Source organism: Physella acuta, unplaced genomic scaffold, assembly GCF_028476545.2.
Source record: "Physella acuta isolate Inbredline_101_S28 unplaced genomic scaffold, ASM2847654v3 ptg000155l, whole genome shotgun sequence".
NCBI lineage: Eukaryota > Metazoa > Mollusca > Gastropoda > Physidae > Physella > Physella acuta.
Window position 1 is genome coordinate 1,020,213 of NW_026731674.1, and position 18,879 is coordinate 1,039,091.

The 18,879-nt window shown below is 38.4% G+C and overlaps 1 protein-coding gene across 4 annotated transcripts; it reads right to left on the bottom strand.

The window, feature by feature from the left end:
* Positions 1-297: 297 nt before the first annotated feature.
* Positions 298-18,004, bottom strand: LOC131935694 (lysosome-associated membrane glycoprotein 5). Of its 4 annotated transcripts, XM_059292224.1 has the most exons (9): positions 17,866-18,004; positions 16,364-16,732; positions 11,052-11,114; positions 8,429-8,556; positions 6,150-6,284; positions 3,871-3,961; positions 2,476-2,655; positions 1,314-1,481; positions 298-1,043 (listed from the first exon to the last, which is right to left on the bottom strand). In XM_059292224.1, exons 2-8 carry the CDS (start codon positions 16,521-16,523, stop codon positions 1,315-1,317), a joined length of 924 nt encoding a protein of 307 aa, XP_059148207.1. In that variant the 5' UTR covers positions 16,524-16,732; positions 17,866-18,004; the 3' UTR covers positions 298-1,043; position 1,314. The 4 variants fall into 4 exon arrangements, with proteins under 4 accessions (XP_059148207.1, XP_059148209.1, XP_059148208.1 ...); XM_059292226.1 differs by having other exon boundaries at positions 298-1,481; positions 16,364-16,531; XM_059292225.1 differs by having other exon boundaries at positions 298-1,481; positions 16,364-16,573.
* Between the last annotated feature and the right edge of the window lie 875 nt (positions 18,005-18,879).

The window sequence follows — 18,879 nt, forward strand, 5'->3', positions numbered from 1 at the left end:
CTGAGTTAATAAAAACGTGTTAATAAAATACTTAAAAAAAACTTTTTAAAAAAACACGTTTTTCTTGTGGACTAAAAAGTAGAAAATAAATTTTTCTTTTGTGCTTCCTCGATCTGTGCAGATTCTTGTGATGACTGACAAAAAACGTGGGTACGTTCACCATCAAATTTCCCGACCCATCTGCCGACCCACGTTTTTTGTCAGTCATCACAAGAATCTGCACAGATCGAGGAAGCACAAAAGAAAAATTTATTTTCTACTTTTTAGTCCACAAGAAAAACGTGTTTTTTTTTTAAAGTTTTTTTTAAGTATTTTATTTTCTACTTTTTAGTCCGTTGCTACACATGAAAAACGTGGTTTTTAAAAATGTTTTTTATATAGTTTATTTTCTACTTTATCTAATGACTTGATTAAGTATGACTTGACTAAGTGTTTATAAATACACGGACTAAAAATCTTGAGCGACCAGGATTCGAACCTGGGTTGTCGCGGCCACAACGCGAAGTACTAACCACTATACGATCACGGCCAGCGCGCTCACATCGATTGGGGCCGACGTAACTGTGTCAATAAACCTCCAGTCTTGTCGGTATCTTTAGAAATCATGTCCTCAATTTTATGGTCCTTGGGGCGTAATTAAATTAAGCTAATTACGGTCTCTAATTGCTAGTTTTTATGATTGCATCTGAAATTGTTAGGCAAAAGTAGCCTGCATGCCTCATTTCAGATCTGTAGAGCAATCAGAAGTGGGCTAATTTTCGATGTCAATTTTAACAACAAACAAACAAATCCACAAACGCGAAGCTGAGTTAAGAAAAACGTGTTAAAAAGAATATACAAGAGCGTAGCTGTGGGGCCCTAAATGACGCCCCCACCCCACCCCCGCATTGCGGGGTCTTGCGGCACTGTAGTTCCGCCCCTGAAACAAATATGTCACCAAACGCCACTGGGTCCAAGTACACTCCGATAGAGTTTGGGTTTTTACAAAAGTTTACTGGTAGCATTCTATTGCGCTATTCACAGCTGGTGGATGTTGAGCAAGGCTTAAGGCATCTGTCTGTATGTGCCGCCTTAAGGCATCTGTCTGTATGTGCCGCCTTAAGGCATCTGTCTGTATGTGCCGCCTTAAGGCATCTGTCTGTATGTGCCGCCTTAAGGCATCTGTCTGTATGTGCCGCCTTAAGGCATCTGTCTGTATGTGCCGCCTTAAGGCATCTGTCTGTATGTGCCGCCTTAAGGCATCTGTCTGTATGTGCCGCCTTAAGGCTTCTGTCTGTATGTGCCGCCTTAAGGCATCTGTCTGTATGTGCCGCCTTAAGGCATCTGTCTGTATTTCTGTTGCTCCCTCCTGGCCTGGATCCGCCTGCTGATGACGTAGACGATGACGATAATGACGACGACAAGACTGAGGCAGCTGGCAATGACGAGTGGAACCAGAACCTCCTCCTCCCTCTCCTCCCTCTCGGAGCAGTGGACCGTAGCTGGATGGGAGGGGGCGTAAGAAAATGTAATTTAATGACATCACAAAGGGAAAAGAAGAAAATTCATTGAACGATTTAACAGTTCGTTATTAAGAAATTCGTAACACGTCAGTCACACAGAAAACCTGGATCTGTCAAAAAAAAGCATATGTCACATCATCTGTCACTGTCACACCAGCATCTGTCACTGTCACACCAGCATCTGTCACACCAGCATCTGTCACTGTCACACCAGCATCTGTCACTGTCACACCAGCATCTGTCACTGTCACACCAGCATCTGTCACTGTCACACCAGCATCTGTCACTGTCACACCAGCATCTGTCACTGTCACACCAGCATCTGTCACTGTCACACCAGCATCTGTCACTGTCACACCAGCATCTGTCACTGTCACACCAGCATCTGTCACTGTCACACCAGCATCTGTCACTGTCACACAGCATCTGTCACACCAGCATCTGTCACTGTCACACCAGCATATGTCACTGTCACACCAGCATCTGTCACACCAGCATCTGTCACTGTCACACCAGCATCTGTCACTGTCACACCAGCATATGTCACTGTCACACCAGCATCTGTCACTGTCACACCAGCATCTGTCACTGTCACACCAGCATCTGTCACTGTCACACCAGCATCTGTCACTGTCACACCAGCATCTGTCACTGTCACACCAGCATCTGTCACTGTCACACCAGCATCTGTCACTGTCACACAGCATCTGTCACACCAGCATCCGTCGCTGTCACACCAGCATCTGTCACTGTCACACCAGCATCTGTCACTGTCACACCAGCATCTGTCACTGTCTCATCAGCATATGTCACTGTCACACCAGCATCTGTCACTGTCACACCAGCATCTGTCACTGTCACACCAGCATCTGTCACTGTCACACCAGCATCTGTCACTGCCACACCAGCATCTGTCACTGTCACACCAGCATCTGACACTGTCACACCATAATCTGTCACTGTCAACATATACCAGTGGGAAAGTCCGCTGACGTGACCCCGAAGGCCGCGACCTTGACATAGTGAAAGGTGAGTGTGACGCCCCGCTGGGTTGAGCCGACCTGCAGACTCAGGTCACGCTGACACACGTGACTGGTGCCCGCCCCGCTAGTAAACAAGGCCAGATGGTGTCTGTCCACCGTCACCAGGCCGCCTGAAAGACAAAACAAACATCCAACACACAGCTAGCGTAACACTCCACTCAGTCGTCCAGTTGACTACAATCACTCAATCACAGATTCTGTCATCACCCTTCAATCATTCACAAGCTGCAGACAACAGACTTCACTACTATTTTCTGACACATCACCTAATTACTGACACATAACCTAATTACTGACACAACCTAATTACTGATAGATAACCTAATTACTGACACTTAACCTAATTACTGAGACATAACCTAATTACTGACACATAACCTAATTACTGACACATAACCTAATTACTGACACATAACCTAATTACTGACACATAACCTAATTACTGACACATGACCTAATTACTGACACATAACCTAATTACTGCCACATAACCTAATTACTGACACATAACCTAATTACTGACACATAACCTAATTACTGACACATAACCTAATTACTAACCTAATTACTGACACATAACCTAATTACTGACACATAACCTAATTACTGACACATAACCTAATTACTGACACATGACCTAATTACTGACACATAACCTAATTACTGCCACATAACTTAATTACTGACACATAACCTAATTACTGACACATAACCTAATTACTGACACATAACCTAATTACTGACACATGACCTAATTACTGACACATAACCTAATTACTGACACATAACCTAATTACTGACACATGACCTAATTACTGACACATGACCTAATTACTGACACATGACCTAATTACTGACACATAACCTAATTACTGACACATAACCTAATTACTGACACATAACCTAATTACTGACACATAACCTATTTACTGACACATAACCTAATTACTGACACATGACCTAATTACTGACACATGACCTAATTACTGACACATGACCTAATTACTGACACATAACCTAATTACTGACACATAACCTAATTACTGCCACATAACTTAATTACTGACACATAACCTAATTACTGACACATAACCTAATTACTGACACATAACCTAATTACTGACACATAACCTAATTACTGACACATGACCTAATTACTGACACATGACCTAATTACTGACACATGACCTAATTACTGACACATAACCTAATTACTGACACATAACCTAATTACTGGCACATAACCTAATTACTGACACATAACCTAATTACTGACACATAACCTAATTACTGACACATAACCTAATTACTGACACGTGACCTACTTTCTGATGCCCCTTTGAAGACATCTGTATTAGACAGGTCGTAGCTGACCGAGACGTCGCTCATCGACCAAGTGGCGTTCTTGTCTGTTTCCTGGGATACATCATGCAGGTCATTTGGTGTGGTCAGCTGCCTTTTGGTCACTGGTCTATAATTTGGTGTGGTCACTGGTCTATTTGGTGTGGTCACTGGTCTATTTGGTGTGGTCTATTTGGTGTGGTCACTGGTCTATTTGGTGTGGTCACTGGTCTATTTGGTGTGGTCACTGGTCTATTTGGTGTGGTCACTGGTCTATTTGGTGTGGTCACTGGTCTATTTGGTGTGGTCACTGGTCTATTTGGTGTGGTCACTGGTCTATTTGGTGTGGTCTATTTGGTGTGGTCAGTGGTCTATTTGGTGTGGTCAGTGTTCTATTTGGTGTGGTCAGTGGTCTATTTGGTGTGGTCAGTGGTCTATTTGGTGTGGTCACTGGTCTATTTGGTGTGGTTACTGGTCTATTTGGTGTGGTCAGTGGTCTATTTGGTGTGGTCACTGGTCTATTTGGTGTGGTCACTGGTCTATTTGGTGTGGTCACTGGTCTATTTGGTGTGGTCTATTTGGTGTGGTCACTGGTCTATTTGGTGTGGTCACTGGTCTATTTGGTGTGGTCACTGGTCTATTTGGTGTGGTCACTGGTCTATTTGGTGTGGTCACTGGTCTATTTGGTGTGGTCACTGGTCTATTTGGTGTGGTCACTGGTCTATTTGGTGTGGTCTATTTGGTGTGGTCAGTGGTCTATTTGGTGTGGTCAGTGTTCTATTTGGTGTGGTCAGTGGTCTATTTGGTGTGGTCAGTGGTCTATTTGGTGTGGTCACTGGTCTATTTGGTGTGGTTACTGGTCTATTTGGTGTGGTCAGTGGTCTATTTGGTGTGGTCACTGGTCTATTTGGTGTGGTCACTGGTCTATTTGGTGTGGTCACTGGTCTATTTGGTGTGGTCTATTTGGTGTGGTCACTGGTCTATTTGGTGTGGTCACTGGTCTATTTGGTGTGGTCACTGGTCTATTTGGTGTGGTCACTGGTCTATTTGGTGTGGTCACTGGTCTATTTGGTGTGGTCACTGGTCTATTTGGTGTGGTCACTGGTCTATTTGGTGTGGTCTATTTGGTGTGGTCAGTGGTCTATTTGGTGTGGTCAGTGTTCTATTTGGTGTGGTCAGTGGTCTATTTGGTGTGGTCACTGGTCTATTTGGTGTGGTTACTGGTCTATTTGGTGTGGTCAGTGGTCTATTTGGTGTGGTCACTGGTCTATTTGGTGTGGTCACTGGTCTATTTGGTGTGGTCACTGGTCTATTTGGTGTGGTCACTGGTCTATTTGGTGTGGTCACTGGTCTATTTGGTGTGGTCACTGGTCTATTTGGTGTGGTCACTGGTCTATTTGGTGTGGTCACTGGTCTATTTGGTGTGGTCTATTTGGTGTGGTCAGTGGTCTATTTGGTGTGGTCAGTGTTCTATTTGGTGTGGTCAGTGGTCTATTTGGTGTGGTCAGTGGTCTATTTGGTGTGGTCACTGGTCTATTTGGTGTGGTCAGTGGTCTATTTGGTGTGGTCAGTGGTCTATTTGGTGTGGTCAGTGGTCTATTTGGTGTGGTCACTGGTCTATTTGGTGTGGTCACTGGTCTATTTGGTGTGGTCACTGGTCTATTTTGTGTGGTCACTGGTCTATTTGGTGTGGTCACTGGTCTATTTGGTGGGGTCACTGGTCTATTTGGTGGGGTCACTGGTCTATTTGGTGTGGTCACTGGTCTATTTGGTGTGGTCTATTTGGTGTGGTCTTTTTGGTGTGGTCTATTTGGTGTGGTCAGTGGTCTATTTGGTGTGGTCAGTGGTCTATTTGGTGTGGTCTATTTGGTGTGGTCTATTTGGTGTGGTCTATTTGGTGTGGTCTATTTGGTGTGGTCTATTTGGTGTGGTCACTGGTCTATTTGGTGGGGTCACTGGTCTATTTGGTGGGGTCACTGGTCTATTTGGTGTGGTCAGTGGTCTATTTGGTGTGGTCTATTTGGTGTGGTCTATTTGGTGTGGTCTATTTGGTGTGGTCTATTTGGTGTGGTCAGTGGTCTATTTGGTGTGGTCACTGGTCTATTTGGTGTGGTCTATTTGGTGTGGTCTATTTGGTGTGGTCTATTTGGTGTGGCCAGTGGTCTATTTGGTGTGGTCTATTTGGTGTGGTCAGTGGTCTATTCGGTGTGGTCAGTGGTCTAGTGGGTGTGGTAGTTGTTTCATCAGTGACCGTATATCCTACCTGTTTTGAAAAGGTCAGGTTGACCTGGAAGGTTCTATTCCCCCACTCCAGTACTAGACTGGACCTGTTCTCTGCACATGCGCCATACGCTGCTACATCCACCGGTAGTTGGATGTTGGCAAACGCGATATAAGTCTGGAATATTTTGGCAAGTCATAAACTAAATGAGGCCCATAGCTTAAGACAATGGCATATCGGCTATGGTAAGATAAGTAAAGCTCGAGTAAACCGATAAGTCCCTAGTGTTGATGGGGCTCGGTAGCAACCCATCTAGGAGAGACAACTCCAAAATCAATCAACTGCTGACTTGTAGTTTGTTCTTGGTGGGAAGACAGTTGCTGATCAGATGCATTCCAGATATTTGAGGAAAAGATGTTTTCTATAAGGATGGGCAGCTATAGTAAATGAGGTTAGGGGAAATGTTGAGTTAAGATAAACTATTTAATAATTGTAATGGCAGAGATACCATCAAAACAACAAATGTAATGGGGTTTGTATGACTAATTAATGAATATCCTATAAATAATAGCAAAATGTTGTAGTGGTCGTCCATAAAAGACTTTGAGGTAGTGGGGGAGATTTGGACCTTTGTGTCAAGGGCGGGAGGGGGTTCAGAAAGTAAGATGACACTTTTCCATGTTCAACAAACACTCATGTTAAGAAACTGAATTTAAGCCTTTAATTTGCATTATTAAAAGTTGTTTTATAAATTGTTATAAAATAATTCATCAATAGGCCTACATTGAATGTTGGAAAAGCTCATAGGTCTAAATATTTTATGAAAATCGGTGCTTTAAAAACAAAATAGCGGGGGGGGGGGGTGTTGGCTTAGGTTTACTTTTAAGGGGGAGGTCTGGCATCGTTGTGACATCGTTAATAGATGACCCCCATAGTCAGAGGTCGATCTAGATTGATTAGGCCTATATTAAAATGTTGATATTAATTACGCTTTACTTATTATTACAATGGAATATAGCCTAGTAGTTTATTTATATTAAATAATATAACATCCCCTTTCACCACAACACCCAGACTATACTAATCCAAATTAAAATAAAAATGTTTGGTAAATTACTATTATATTATTAGTAATTTTGTGTTTAAATATTTCTAGCCTTAGTAAAACCGGAAGTGACTTTGTACTCATTTCACAAATGTTATAAAATATTCAATTTTGGTTCAAAAATATGCTTTCTGGCAACACAAAGTGAAACCACTTTTGGAACCACTTTTCCAGTCTATTATGCATTGTGATGACAACTATATATATATATATATATATATATATATATATATATATATATATATATATATATATATATATATATATATATATATGTATATATTGAAAAATTGAAAGTAGAATAAGTTCCACTTTCGGTTATCGGAAATCGCTGAAAAGTTTATACCTAACTACAAATTTGATATAATATATTATGTTTATACATTTTCATCAACCTAACGGTAACGGACTCAAGGTATCGTGTTTACAGACACTAATACACAGAATTGCAAACCCCATTTTTTTCCGATTTGATTACGTGTAGAACCTCAAAATTTTACTCAAACCCCATTTATTATGTTTGCTCGATTAAAATAAGTCCCCAATACTCCGTATATTATGAAGTACTGAGGTAAAAAAGGATGAAAACTGTCAAAATTTCATGTGATTTTTTGTGCACGATTACGATACTTGGAGTCTATACTCTGTATACGAGAAAGTAAAAATGTGAATGCAAATTCCGCGGACGTTCAAGAAGACATTATTGTTTGAATATTATAATGACCGTGGATTGATAAAGTGCAATGTGGTAAAACACGGATATTTTAAATACTGCCTTTTGTTTATTTTATAGATAAGTTGGGGTATTTTAGTCGTTTAATAAGATGAATCAGGCGGTTCCGCCGGCGCCCCTGCAGGGTGCGATGTGGAGCCTCGGGCTGGACTGTGAGCACAATACAATTATGTTTGAATTTAAGCTGTTTATGTTATGTGTTTGCGTTAGCGTTTGTGCTTTTTTTGTGTTGTTTTGCGTTTGCATTTGTGTTTGCGTTTGCATTTGTGTTTGCATTGTTTTTGTGTTTGCGTTTTCTGTTGTGTTTGTGTTTTCTTTTGTGTTTGCGTTGTGTCTAGTTTTGTTCTGTTCCCAAGTTGGAGCTTGGCTATTTATGTATGTATATATATATATATATATATATATATATATATATATATATATATATACATTTCTTTTTCAAAGATGCGGCTCGCAGAGCAAGAACTGATGTGTTGAACTGACCTCATGCACAATTCCCTCGGGCACTCGATAGTACACCTGCATTGTGGCATTCAGCGTGGCCAGCAGACAGGGCTGACCGGTCAGGTCCTTGACCACAAGATGGGGGAGGGGCGGGCTGTCGTCTGGAGCTGTCGTGATATTAAACAAAAGAACATTTTATACACTAAGGAACATAACCGTAAACAAAAGAACATTTTATACACTAAGGAACATAACCGTAAACAAAAGAACATTTTATACACTAAGGAACATAACCGTAAACTAAAGAACATTTTATACACTAAGGAACATAACCGTAAACTAAAGAACATTTTATACACTAAGGAACATAACCGTAAACAAAAGAACATTTTATACACTAAGGAACATAACCGTAAACTAAGTAACATATAAATAAACAAAAGAACATTTTATACACTAAGGAACATAACCGTAAACAAAAGAACATTTTATACACTAAGGAACATAACTGTAAACAAAAGAATATTTTATACACTAAGGAACATAACCGTAAACTAAGTAACATATAAATAAACAAAAGAACATTTTATACACTAAGGAACATAACCGTAAACAAAAGAACATTTTATACACTAAGGAACATAACCGTAAACTAAAGAACATTTCATACACTAAGGAACATAACCGTAAACTAAAGAACATTTTATACACTAAGGAACATAACCGTAAACTAAAGAACATTTTATACACTAAGGACCATAACCGTAAACTAAAGAACATTTTATACACTAAGGACCATAACCGTAAACTAAAGAACATTTTATACACTAAGGACCATAACCATAAACTAAAGAACATTTTATACACTAAGGAACATAACCGTAAACTAAAGAACATTTTATACACTAAGGAACATAACCGTAAACTAAAGAACATTTTATACACTAAGGAACATAACCGTAAACTAAAGAATATTTTATACACTAAGGAACATAACCGTAAACTAAAGAACATTTTATACACTAAGGAACATAACCGTAAACAAAAGAACATTTTATACACTAAGGAACATAACCGTAAACTAAAGAACATTTTATACACTAAGGAACATAACCGTAAACTAAAGAACATTTTATACACTAAGGAACATAACCGTAAACTAAAGAACATTTTATACACTAAGGAACATAACCGTAAACTAAAGAACATTTTATACACTAAGGAACATAACCGTAAACTAAAGAACATTTTATACACTAAGGAACATAACCGTAAACTAAAGAACATTTTATACACTAAGGAACATAACCGTAAACTAAAGAACATTTTATACACTAAGGAACATAACCGTAAACTAAAGAACATTTTATACACTAAGGAACATAACCGTAAACTAAAGAACATTTTATACACTAAGGAACATAACCGTAAACTAAAGAACATTTTATACACTAAGGAACATAACCGTAAACTAAAGAACATTTTATACACTAAGGAACATAACTGTAAACTAAGTAACATATAAATAAACAAAAGAACATTTTATACACTAAGGGACATAACCGTAAACTAAAGAACATTTTATACACTAAGGAGCATAACCGTAAACTAAAGAACATTTTATACACTAAGGAGCATAACCGTAAACTAAAGAACATTTTATACACTAAGGAGCATAACCGTAAACTAAAGAACATTTTATACACTAAGGAACATAACCGTAAACAAAAGAACATTTTATACACTAAGGAACATAACCGTAAACTAAAGAACATTTTATACACTAAGGAGCATAACCGTAAACTAAAGAACATTTTATACACTAAGGAACATAACCGTAAACAAAAGAACATTTTATACACTAAGGAACATAACCGTAAACAAAAGAACATTTTATACACTAAGGAACATAACCGTAAACTAAAGAACATTTTATACACTAAGGAACATAACCATAAACAAAAGAACATTTTATACACTAAGGAACATAACCGTAAACTAAAGAACATTTTATACACTAAGGAACATAACCGTAAACTAAAGAACATTTTATACACTAAGGAACATAACCGTAAACTAAAGAACATTTTATACACTAAGGAACATAACCGTAAACTAAGGAACATTTTATACACTAAGGAGCATAACCGTAAACTAAGGAACATTTTATACACTAAGGAGCATAACCGTAAACTAAAGAACATTTTATACACTAAGGAACATAACCGTAAACTAAAGAACATTTTATACACTAAGGAGCATAACCGTAAACTAAAGAACATTTTATACACTAAGGAGCATAACCGTAAACTAAAGAACATTTTATACACTAAGGAACATAACCGTAAACAAAAGAACATTTTATACACTAAGGAACATAACCGTAAACTAAGGAACATTTTATACACTAAGGAGCATAACCGTAAACTAAGGAACATTTTATACACTAAGGAGCATAACCGTAAACTAAGTAACATATAAATAAACAAAAGAACATTTTATACACTAAGGAACATAACCGTAAACTAAGTAACATATAAATAAACAAAAGAACATTTTATACACTAAGGAACATAACCGTAAACTAAGTAACATATAAATAAACAAAGGAACATCATTATTTAACAATTTATGGCAAAATGAGAATATATTTGGTACTAGCCTGGATCAATTTCTCCTGATCCGTCCTCAATCGTCTGCTCAAGTCCTAAGCCTTCTGTCGTCACTGCACATAGGAAGAAATAAGTTGACTCTTAATCGTGACCTTGACTTTGAACAACATGTTACCAAGGACTGTATAATATATAACCAGTGGCGTGTGTTGCTGATCATTATTTTTTGTCGTGTTCGTGTTTCTTGTTGCCATCCTGCCGCCACTGCCAATCGTGACAAACGTGTGACGTTCTTTGTTTGGTTGTGTTCAGACCATTGACACAGCACCCAAATACAGCAGCTGTGTTGTCACCTGTCGTGGATGTATTCACCCTCGGCTTGAGAATTTAGTCGACAGGCTGTGGACACGTCATTTGACAACCAATTCATTTCAAAGATAAGACTCTCACTCTGACTGTAGGTTCGAGATGACACGTCATTTGACACTGACAACCAATGCATTTCAAAGATAAGACTCTCACTCTGACTGTAGGTTCGAGATTACAACACTTTATTTCTTGGGGAATACTCACTGTTCCAAGAATAGCACGAAAGTCAAAAGATCTCCAGTCACAATTCCATACACTGTATCTCACGTTCTACTGACACTGTTCGCTGCATGCAATCATTCTCTGCGACGGTCAACTATTCTTCGTTAGACGCCAGCCCATCCTAGGCCAACATAGCGGATGTCTTCTATCCGTGTTCTTCATCTCTCGTCTCTTATTCTCTGCCCACAACCGTTCTCTACATCTTTCACTGGCCTTCTTCCCACAATCGTTCTCTCGGCCTCTCCGTGCACGTACCCAAAATTAGCGCGGCTTATATATATTACGGTCAAAGCCCGAAGTCGTCCAAAGCGCGCATTGGCCAATATCGCCTCCCATCGACCGGCCAAAGTCCGAAACTTTACTTCATTTCGGCCTTTGGCCGGCCAGTCCGCGGACTGGCCATGGTGGACCGACCAGTCCGAACTTGAAAGATCAACTGGCTAGGGACGACCTGTCAAAGTCCGAATTAGAAGATCATGAGCTGATTTTTTTTATACCGTAAGGATCATAGAAATTAAGTCTTTGTTGATTATTATTTAGAATTACATTGTTATTACTTTCTCGTATATAGGCCTACGTAGTATAGAGAAAGTATTGTAATCGTGCAAAAAAAAAATCGAGATTTTTACAAATCTCGACGTTTTACACCTCACTGATACGGAAAAACATAATTTTGCAATCTTGTCCGTATGTCTGTGTGTGTGTGTGTCTGTCTGTCTGTGTGTCCGTGTGTAAACACGATAACTTGAGTACCGTTACTGCTAGGTTGATGAAATTTCATATATAAGTATTTTATCAAAATCGTAGATCCGTATCAACTTTTGAGCGATTTCCGATAACCGGAAGTGGTACTTTTTCTACTTTGAATTTTTCAAAAGCCTATAACTTGAGTACTATTTCAGATAGATAAATGAAATTTCACATGTAAGTAAAATATCTAATTCTCTACCTTCTGTTAAATTTTGAGTAATTTCCGTTGACCAGAAGTAGTAATTTACGCTACTTCCGATTTCTCAAAAAAAAACTAATGTAAATTTTAAAAGTACTAATAATATTGCGCACTATTATGCGCTTTTTTATTTCGCGTTCACTTGGTGTGCAATTAATTTGTCTACGAGATTTTATTCTATTTTTAAAACTTTAAGTATTTAAAATGGATTAAAAATCATGTCTATAGCCCGAGTTCCCATCCCCTGTTATTTTATATAAAAATATTCGAGAAAGTTTAGGGGAGATCACTCCCGGTTTATTTTTTTTACACTTGCAGCGATTTGTGTGCACTTAGTTGTGCAATTGCAGCAAATGTAGCCTTGGCCGCCGGTCAGTGATTGTGAAGATGCGATGGTTCGTAGTGATTTTCCCTCAGTGCCAACGAGCGACAATGAGAGCAGTTTTTCGTGAAAAATTGAAAACTCACTTCTAGCATACCGTTGTTTTGGAATACCATGTTCCGTTCCTAGCTTGTCTTGTTCCTAGCGCTCTCGACGCTCATGACAACTGCAAAGACGCTACGTGGATCACCGCGACCTCTGTCAACATCTGGTATACGGATGCGACCAGTATCTCCCACTTCAGCTTGTTTAAATTTTGTTAGCATCTTGGCACCTTGAGTTTGCAAGCTAGCTTGAGCTGCTGACCATGGTTTCTTGTTTATTGTGACATATTCTGCGAGCAGAGGCGTAGCGACCCTTCCCGGCGCCCGGGGACAAACTTTTCGATTTGCACCCCTCTCGAGATTTCCATTTGCACCCTCCCTCAAACTTTCGATTTCCACCCCCTCAACCTTTCAATTTATTTTTCCAACCCATTTTGGCGCCCCCTAAGGTCGGCGCCCGGGGACATATGTCCCCCCCCCCGCCCCCCCCCCTCGCTACGCTACTGTCTGCGAGTATTGTTCCCTCCATATCCTTCGTCTGCTTCATTGGCGCGCATTGGCCGGCCAATGTACAAAATACGCTGTCAAGTTTAAGCGCTTCGGACTTTGGACAGTAAGTCCCGGCCAGTGCGCGCAATGGCCGGCCAATGTACGAAATACGCTCTTAGTGCTAAGTTATTCGGGCTTTGGCCAAGAGAGCCGGCCAATGCGGGCTTTGGCCGCACTTTGGGCTTTGACCGTAACATATACACACCCAGACATTCCGCGTCTCTCTTTCGTGCATACATCTGACAGTCAAAGTCTCACATCTTATGGACAGTCAAAGTCTCACATCTTATGGACAGTCAAAGTCTCACATCTTATGGACAGTCAAAGTCTCACATCTTATGGACAGTCAAAGTCTCACATCTTATTGACAGTCAAAGTCTCACATCATATTGACAGTCAAAGGCTCTATTAGCCATACACAATGATATAAAACTGTTCCCAATGATGCATTTTTAGACGCGTCATCTATTTTCTTTAACACCAATTGCTATGAACAGATGCATGCTGTATCAAGGCGTAAAGAACCGGACATTCAGTGTGCGGTAATCTCAGTGTGCGGTAATCTCCCTCCGAAAGGGTGAAGTAGAACACCCCACGCCGACAGCCCAGGTGTAAGGAGTTTATGGACAAAGGGAAATTACAAAAAGACATACTTTCATTTTTATAATCTTTTATTTAGTTCATTTGCGAGTTTGTGGCAAATCTTTAAGCTTTATTTTGATCAACTTCTAATGCATCGATTTCTTCTTCGGTGACAATGCATGTAGATCTATAGCTATTCTTAATCTAATTAGAGAGACGATTTAATTTTTGTAAATGCGTGGACAACGTTTTAATAACATGTACTTGAGTACTATTTCAGATAGATAAATTTCACATGTAAGTAAAAGATCTGATTCTCTACCTTCTGTCAAATTTTGAGTAATTTCCGTTGACCGGAAGTACTAATTTACGCTATTTCCGATTTCTCAAAAAACGCATGTAAATTAATAAAGTACTAATAATATTCCGCACTAATATGCCTATTTTGTTTTGGCGTTCGCTTGGTGCGCAATTCTTTTTTCTACGAGATTCTATTCTATTTTTAAAAGCTTAAGTAAACAAAAATCATGTCGATATTCCGAGTTGCCATCCCACGTAGTGTTATATAAGAATATTCGAGAAAGTTTAGGGGAGATCACTCCCGGTTTATTTTTGTCAGTACTACAATTTTAATACACTAGAGTTGAATGACTAAAATCAATTGCGCACCAAATATAAACACGAACAAATGTGCGTATAATAGCGCGGTAAATAGTACTATTTAGGTCTACAGAAAATATTAAGTAATTCTTTAATACTTATTAGGCATCCAAACAAATTAAATATGATGTCAGATTGCATTGTCTTCAAGTCTTGACCCACGTGCCAAGTTTCAGAATTGGGATGTTAGAAGTGGTCATAATTTTCCTTGCCAGTTTCCAAAATATTAGTAAAGGTATCCAATAGATAATATAGTGACCCATTTTTTTTATCTATCGGATACCTTTACTAATATTTATCAAGAGACCCACGCTTTTCTTTATAGTTATTAAAATAGTAGTGTACTATTACATATTTTAGAAAATGATTTTTTTTCTACTTTTTAGTGAATCCAAATATATAAAAGCCCATGTGCGCACTACTCTCTTTCTGCGTGTCCGCAAAATATTTTTACATGCTATGAGATCAGTATCTTCAGCGATATATGGAGAACTTGATACGGACTTTTGTTGAAAATAATATGGTAGATGTTTTAAATGTATAAACTAAATTTTGTTTAAAGAAGGAAAATAAAAATAAATGCATATTTGAATGTAGAAACACAATTTTAATTATGCAACCAGAAAAGTGTTTTTGGTTGTGACAAGAACGCAATAAACAATGACGTCAAATGCCACATGTTTAAACTATGGAAAGTACACAGACACTAATGACGTCATCTTCCAATTTTACAATATAAAGAAATGAACTATTTCATTCAAATATGATTTAGATTATAGATTTACTTATCGGGACGTACGCAATGAAATGTATACAATTTTTTTTCGGCCAAAAGTAATACAAATTACTTTAAAAAACAATAGAAATACCATTAAACAGCCGGGTTTATAAAGAAATCATTTAATTATGTTATTCAGTGTGTTCATTTAATATGGTGTTCTGTTGAATAATAATGTATATAATTTGGTTTTCCTAATAGGTATTTGTAGCCTACGTTATTTTAAATGTGTCGGATTTTTAACTGTTTAGCTGTTTCTTTGCTTTGTCACTAATATCGTTGAGAGTGTAGTACATAGCGTTTTGACCAATAACTCATTTATACAACATTTTTAAAAATAAGTTTAACATTAAAATATATTGATCTATAATTCACGTGTAATGGGTACTGACCGCTAGTTATTACATAAAAGCTTGTTATTAAAAGGTTTCTTACGATTTTTTTAAACACAAGCTTTTATGTTACTATCTTCCTCTGTTTATGTTTGCATTTATGTTTGTGTTTATGTTTGCGTTTATTTGCATTACTTTGAGTTATTGTTTTTGTGTAGGTTTGCGTTTGTGTTTCTATTTGTATTTGCTTTTTTGTTTGCTTTTGTGTTTGCTTTGTGTTTGGGGTTGGATTCTATTTTGGAACTAAGTTTAAACTGTATGAGTAGGCACAGGTTATGCTTTACCCTCAATATAAATATCATGTTTTCTTCTCAGTTCAAATGTCATGTTTTATTCTCGGCACAAATATCATGTTTTACCCGCAGTTCAAATGTCATGTCTGACTCGAGGGTTGCTCTAAAATGTTGGTCATTACACCAGAACAAAACAACTAACCTGTATGGAGCAGACAGCAGAGCAGTATCAAGATGGCCATCCTGTCTAATGGCACCCCTGGTCGCTTGGCCATCCTGTCAATTAAGACTCCTGATTCTTTTGAATCTCTGGCCATCCTGTCAACTCTGGCCATCCTTTCCAATTGGAACCCTCTGGCCATCTTTTCTTCTAATGTAGGCCAAACAGCGAGAGACAATTTCAAGATTCGGGCTAAGACGACGGGTGACAGCAGCAAGGGGAGGGGGAGGGGGAGATTATTGAACAACGCGTTTGGACGCTCGATAGGTCATTAGATATGCCAGATTTTTTTTTTACATCCAAGCAGGCTGGTGCCAATCAATCGTCAACTTCCGACTCTTCCGAATAACCCTTGGAGTTTGTATATATATATATATATATATATATATATATATATATATATATATATATATATATATATATATATATATATATATATATATATATATATATATATATATATATTTACATATACATAAATAGATATGTATACGTAGACAGACATACAGACAAAAACATATTAGAAACTCCTACCTACACGTCACTTATTGAAATGTGTAGGCCCTACACATGTGGATATGGACAAGATTATATTTATATGTTTTATGTGTACACTCAAACTCAAATTTTCGATTTCATTAACAACAAGAAACAATGTGCATATCAGTCAAATCTCAAACCGCCAACTAAAAGATAACTTTACCATATCAGTCAAATCTAAAACCGCCAACTAAAAGATAACTTCACCAAATTAGTCAAATCTAAAACCGCCAACTAAAAGATAACTTCACCATATTAGTCAAATCTAAAAAAACGATAATTAAAAGATAACTTCACCAAATTAGTCAAATCTTAAACTGCCAACTAAAAGATAACTTTACCATATCAGTCAAATCTCAAACCGCTAACTAAAATATAACATCACAAAATTAGTCAAATCTTAAACCGCCAACTAAAAGATAACTTCACCATATTAGTCAAATCTAAAAAAACGATAATTAAAAGATAACTTCACCAAATTAGTCAAATCTTAAACCGCCAACTAAAAGATAACTTTACCATATCAGTCAAATCTAAAACCGCCAACTAAAAGATAACTTTACCATATTAGTCAAATCTAAAAAACCGCTAACTAAAAGAAAAGTTCACCAAATTAGTCAAAAATAAAAAAAAAAACCGATAATTAAAAGATAACTTCACCAAATTAGTCAAATCTAAAACCGCCAACTAAAAGATAACTTCACCAAATTAGTCAAATCTAAAAAAAACGAAAATTAAAAGATAACTTCACAAAATTAGTCAAATCTAAAACCGCCAACTAAAAGATAACTTCACCAAATTAGTCAAATCTAAAAAAAAAACGATAATTAAAAGATAACTTCACCAAATTAGTCAAATCTAAAAAAAACGATAATTAAAAGATAACTTCACCAAATTAGTCAAATCTAAAAAAAACGATAATTAAAAGATAACTTCACCATTACCTGTGTAAGTAAACCATCACTTGCCGCCTGTAAGAACAAAACAAACTGAACCACAGGGTTGGGTTCACACAACTAAACCACAGGGTTGGGTTCACACAACTGATCCCTACCAAGCGTCAGACGACACACCAGGTGTCGCCACCAGATGGCGCCTGGTCAGTCCCGTCACGTGAGCAGTATGTAGCACGTGCCGAGCATAATCCAGCAATATTTCACTGTGTGGGGGAGAGGGCTGTGTGTGTGTGGTGAGAGAATGGCATGTGTGTGTGTGGTGAGAGAATGGCATGTGTGTTTGTGGAGAGAATAGCATGTGTGTGTGGAGAGAATGGCATGTGTGTGTGTGTGGAGAGAGAATAGCATGTGTGTGTGTGTGGAGAGAATGGCATGTGTGTGTGGAGAGAGAAAGGCATGTGTGTGTGTGGAGAGAATGGCATGTGTGTGTGTGGAGAGAGAATGGCATGTGTGTGTGTGGAGAGAATAGCATGTGTGTGTGGGGGAGAGAATGGCATGTGTGTTTGTGGAGAGAATAGCATGTGTGTGTGGGGGAGAGGGCTGTGTGTGTGTGGTGAGAGAATGGCATGTGTGTGTGTGGTGAGAGAATGGCATGTGTGTTTGTGGAGAGAATAGCATGTGTGTGTGGAGAGAATGGCATGTGTGTGTGTGTGGAGAGAGAATAGCATGTGTGTGTGTGTGGAGAGAATGGCATGTGTGTGTGGAGAGAGAAAGGCATGTGTGTGTGTGGAGAGAATGGCATGTGTGTGTATGGAGAGAATGGCATGTGTGTGTGTGTGGAGAGAATGGCATGTGTGTGTGGAGAGAGAATAGCATGTGTGTGTGTGGAGAGAATGGCATGTGTGTGTGTGTGGAGAGAATAGCATGTGTGTTTGTGGAGAGAATAGCATGTGTGTGTGTGTGTGTGGAGAGAATAGCATGTGTGTGTGTGTGTTGGGGGGGGGGGAGATAATGGCATGTGTGTGTGTGTGTGGAGAGAATGGCATATGTGTGTGGAGAGAG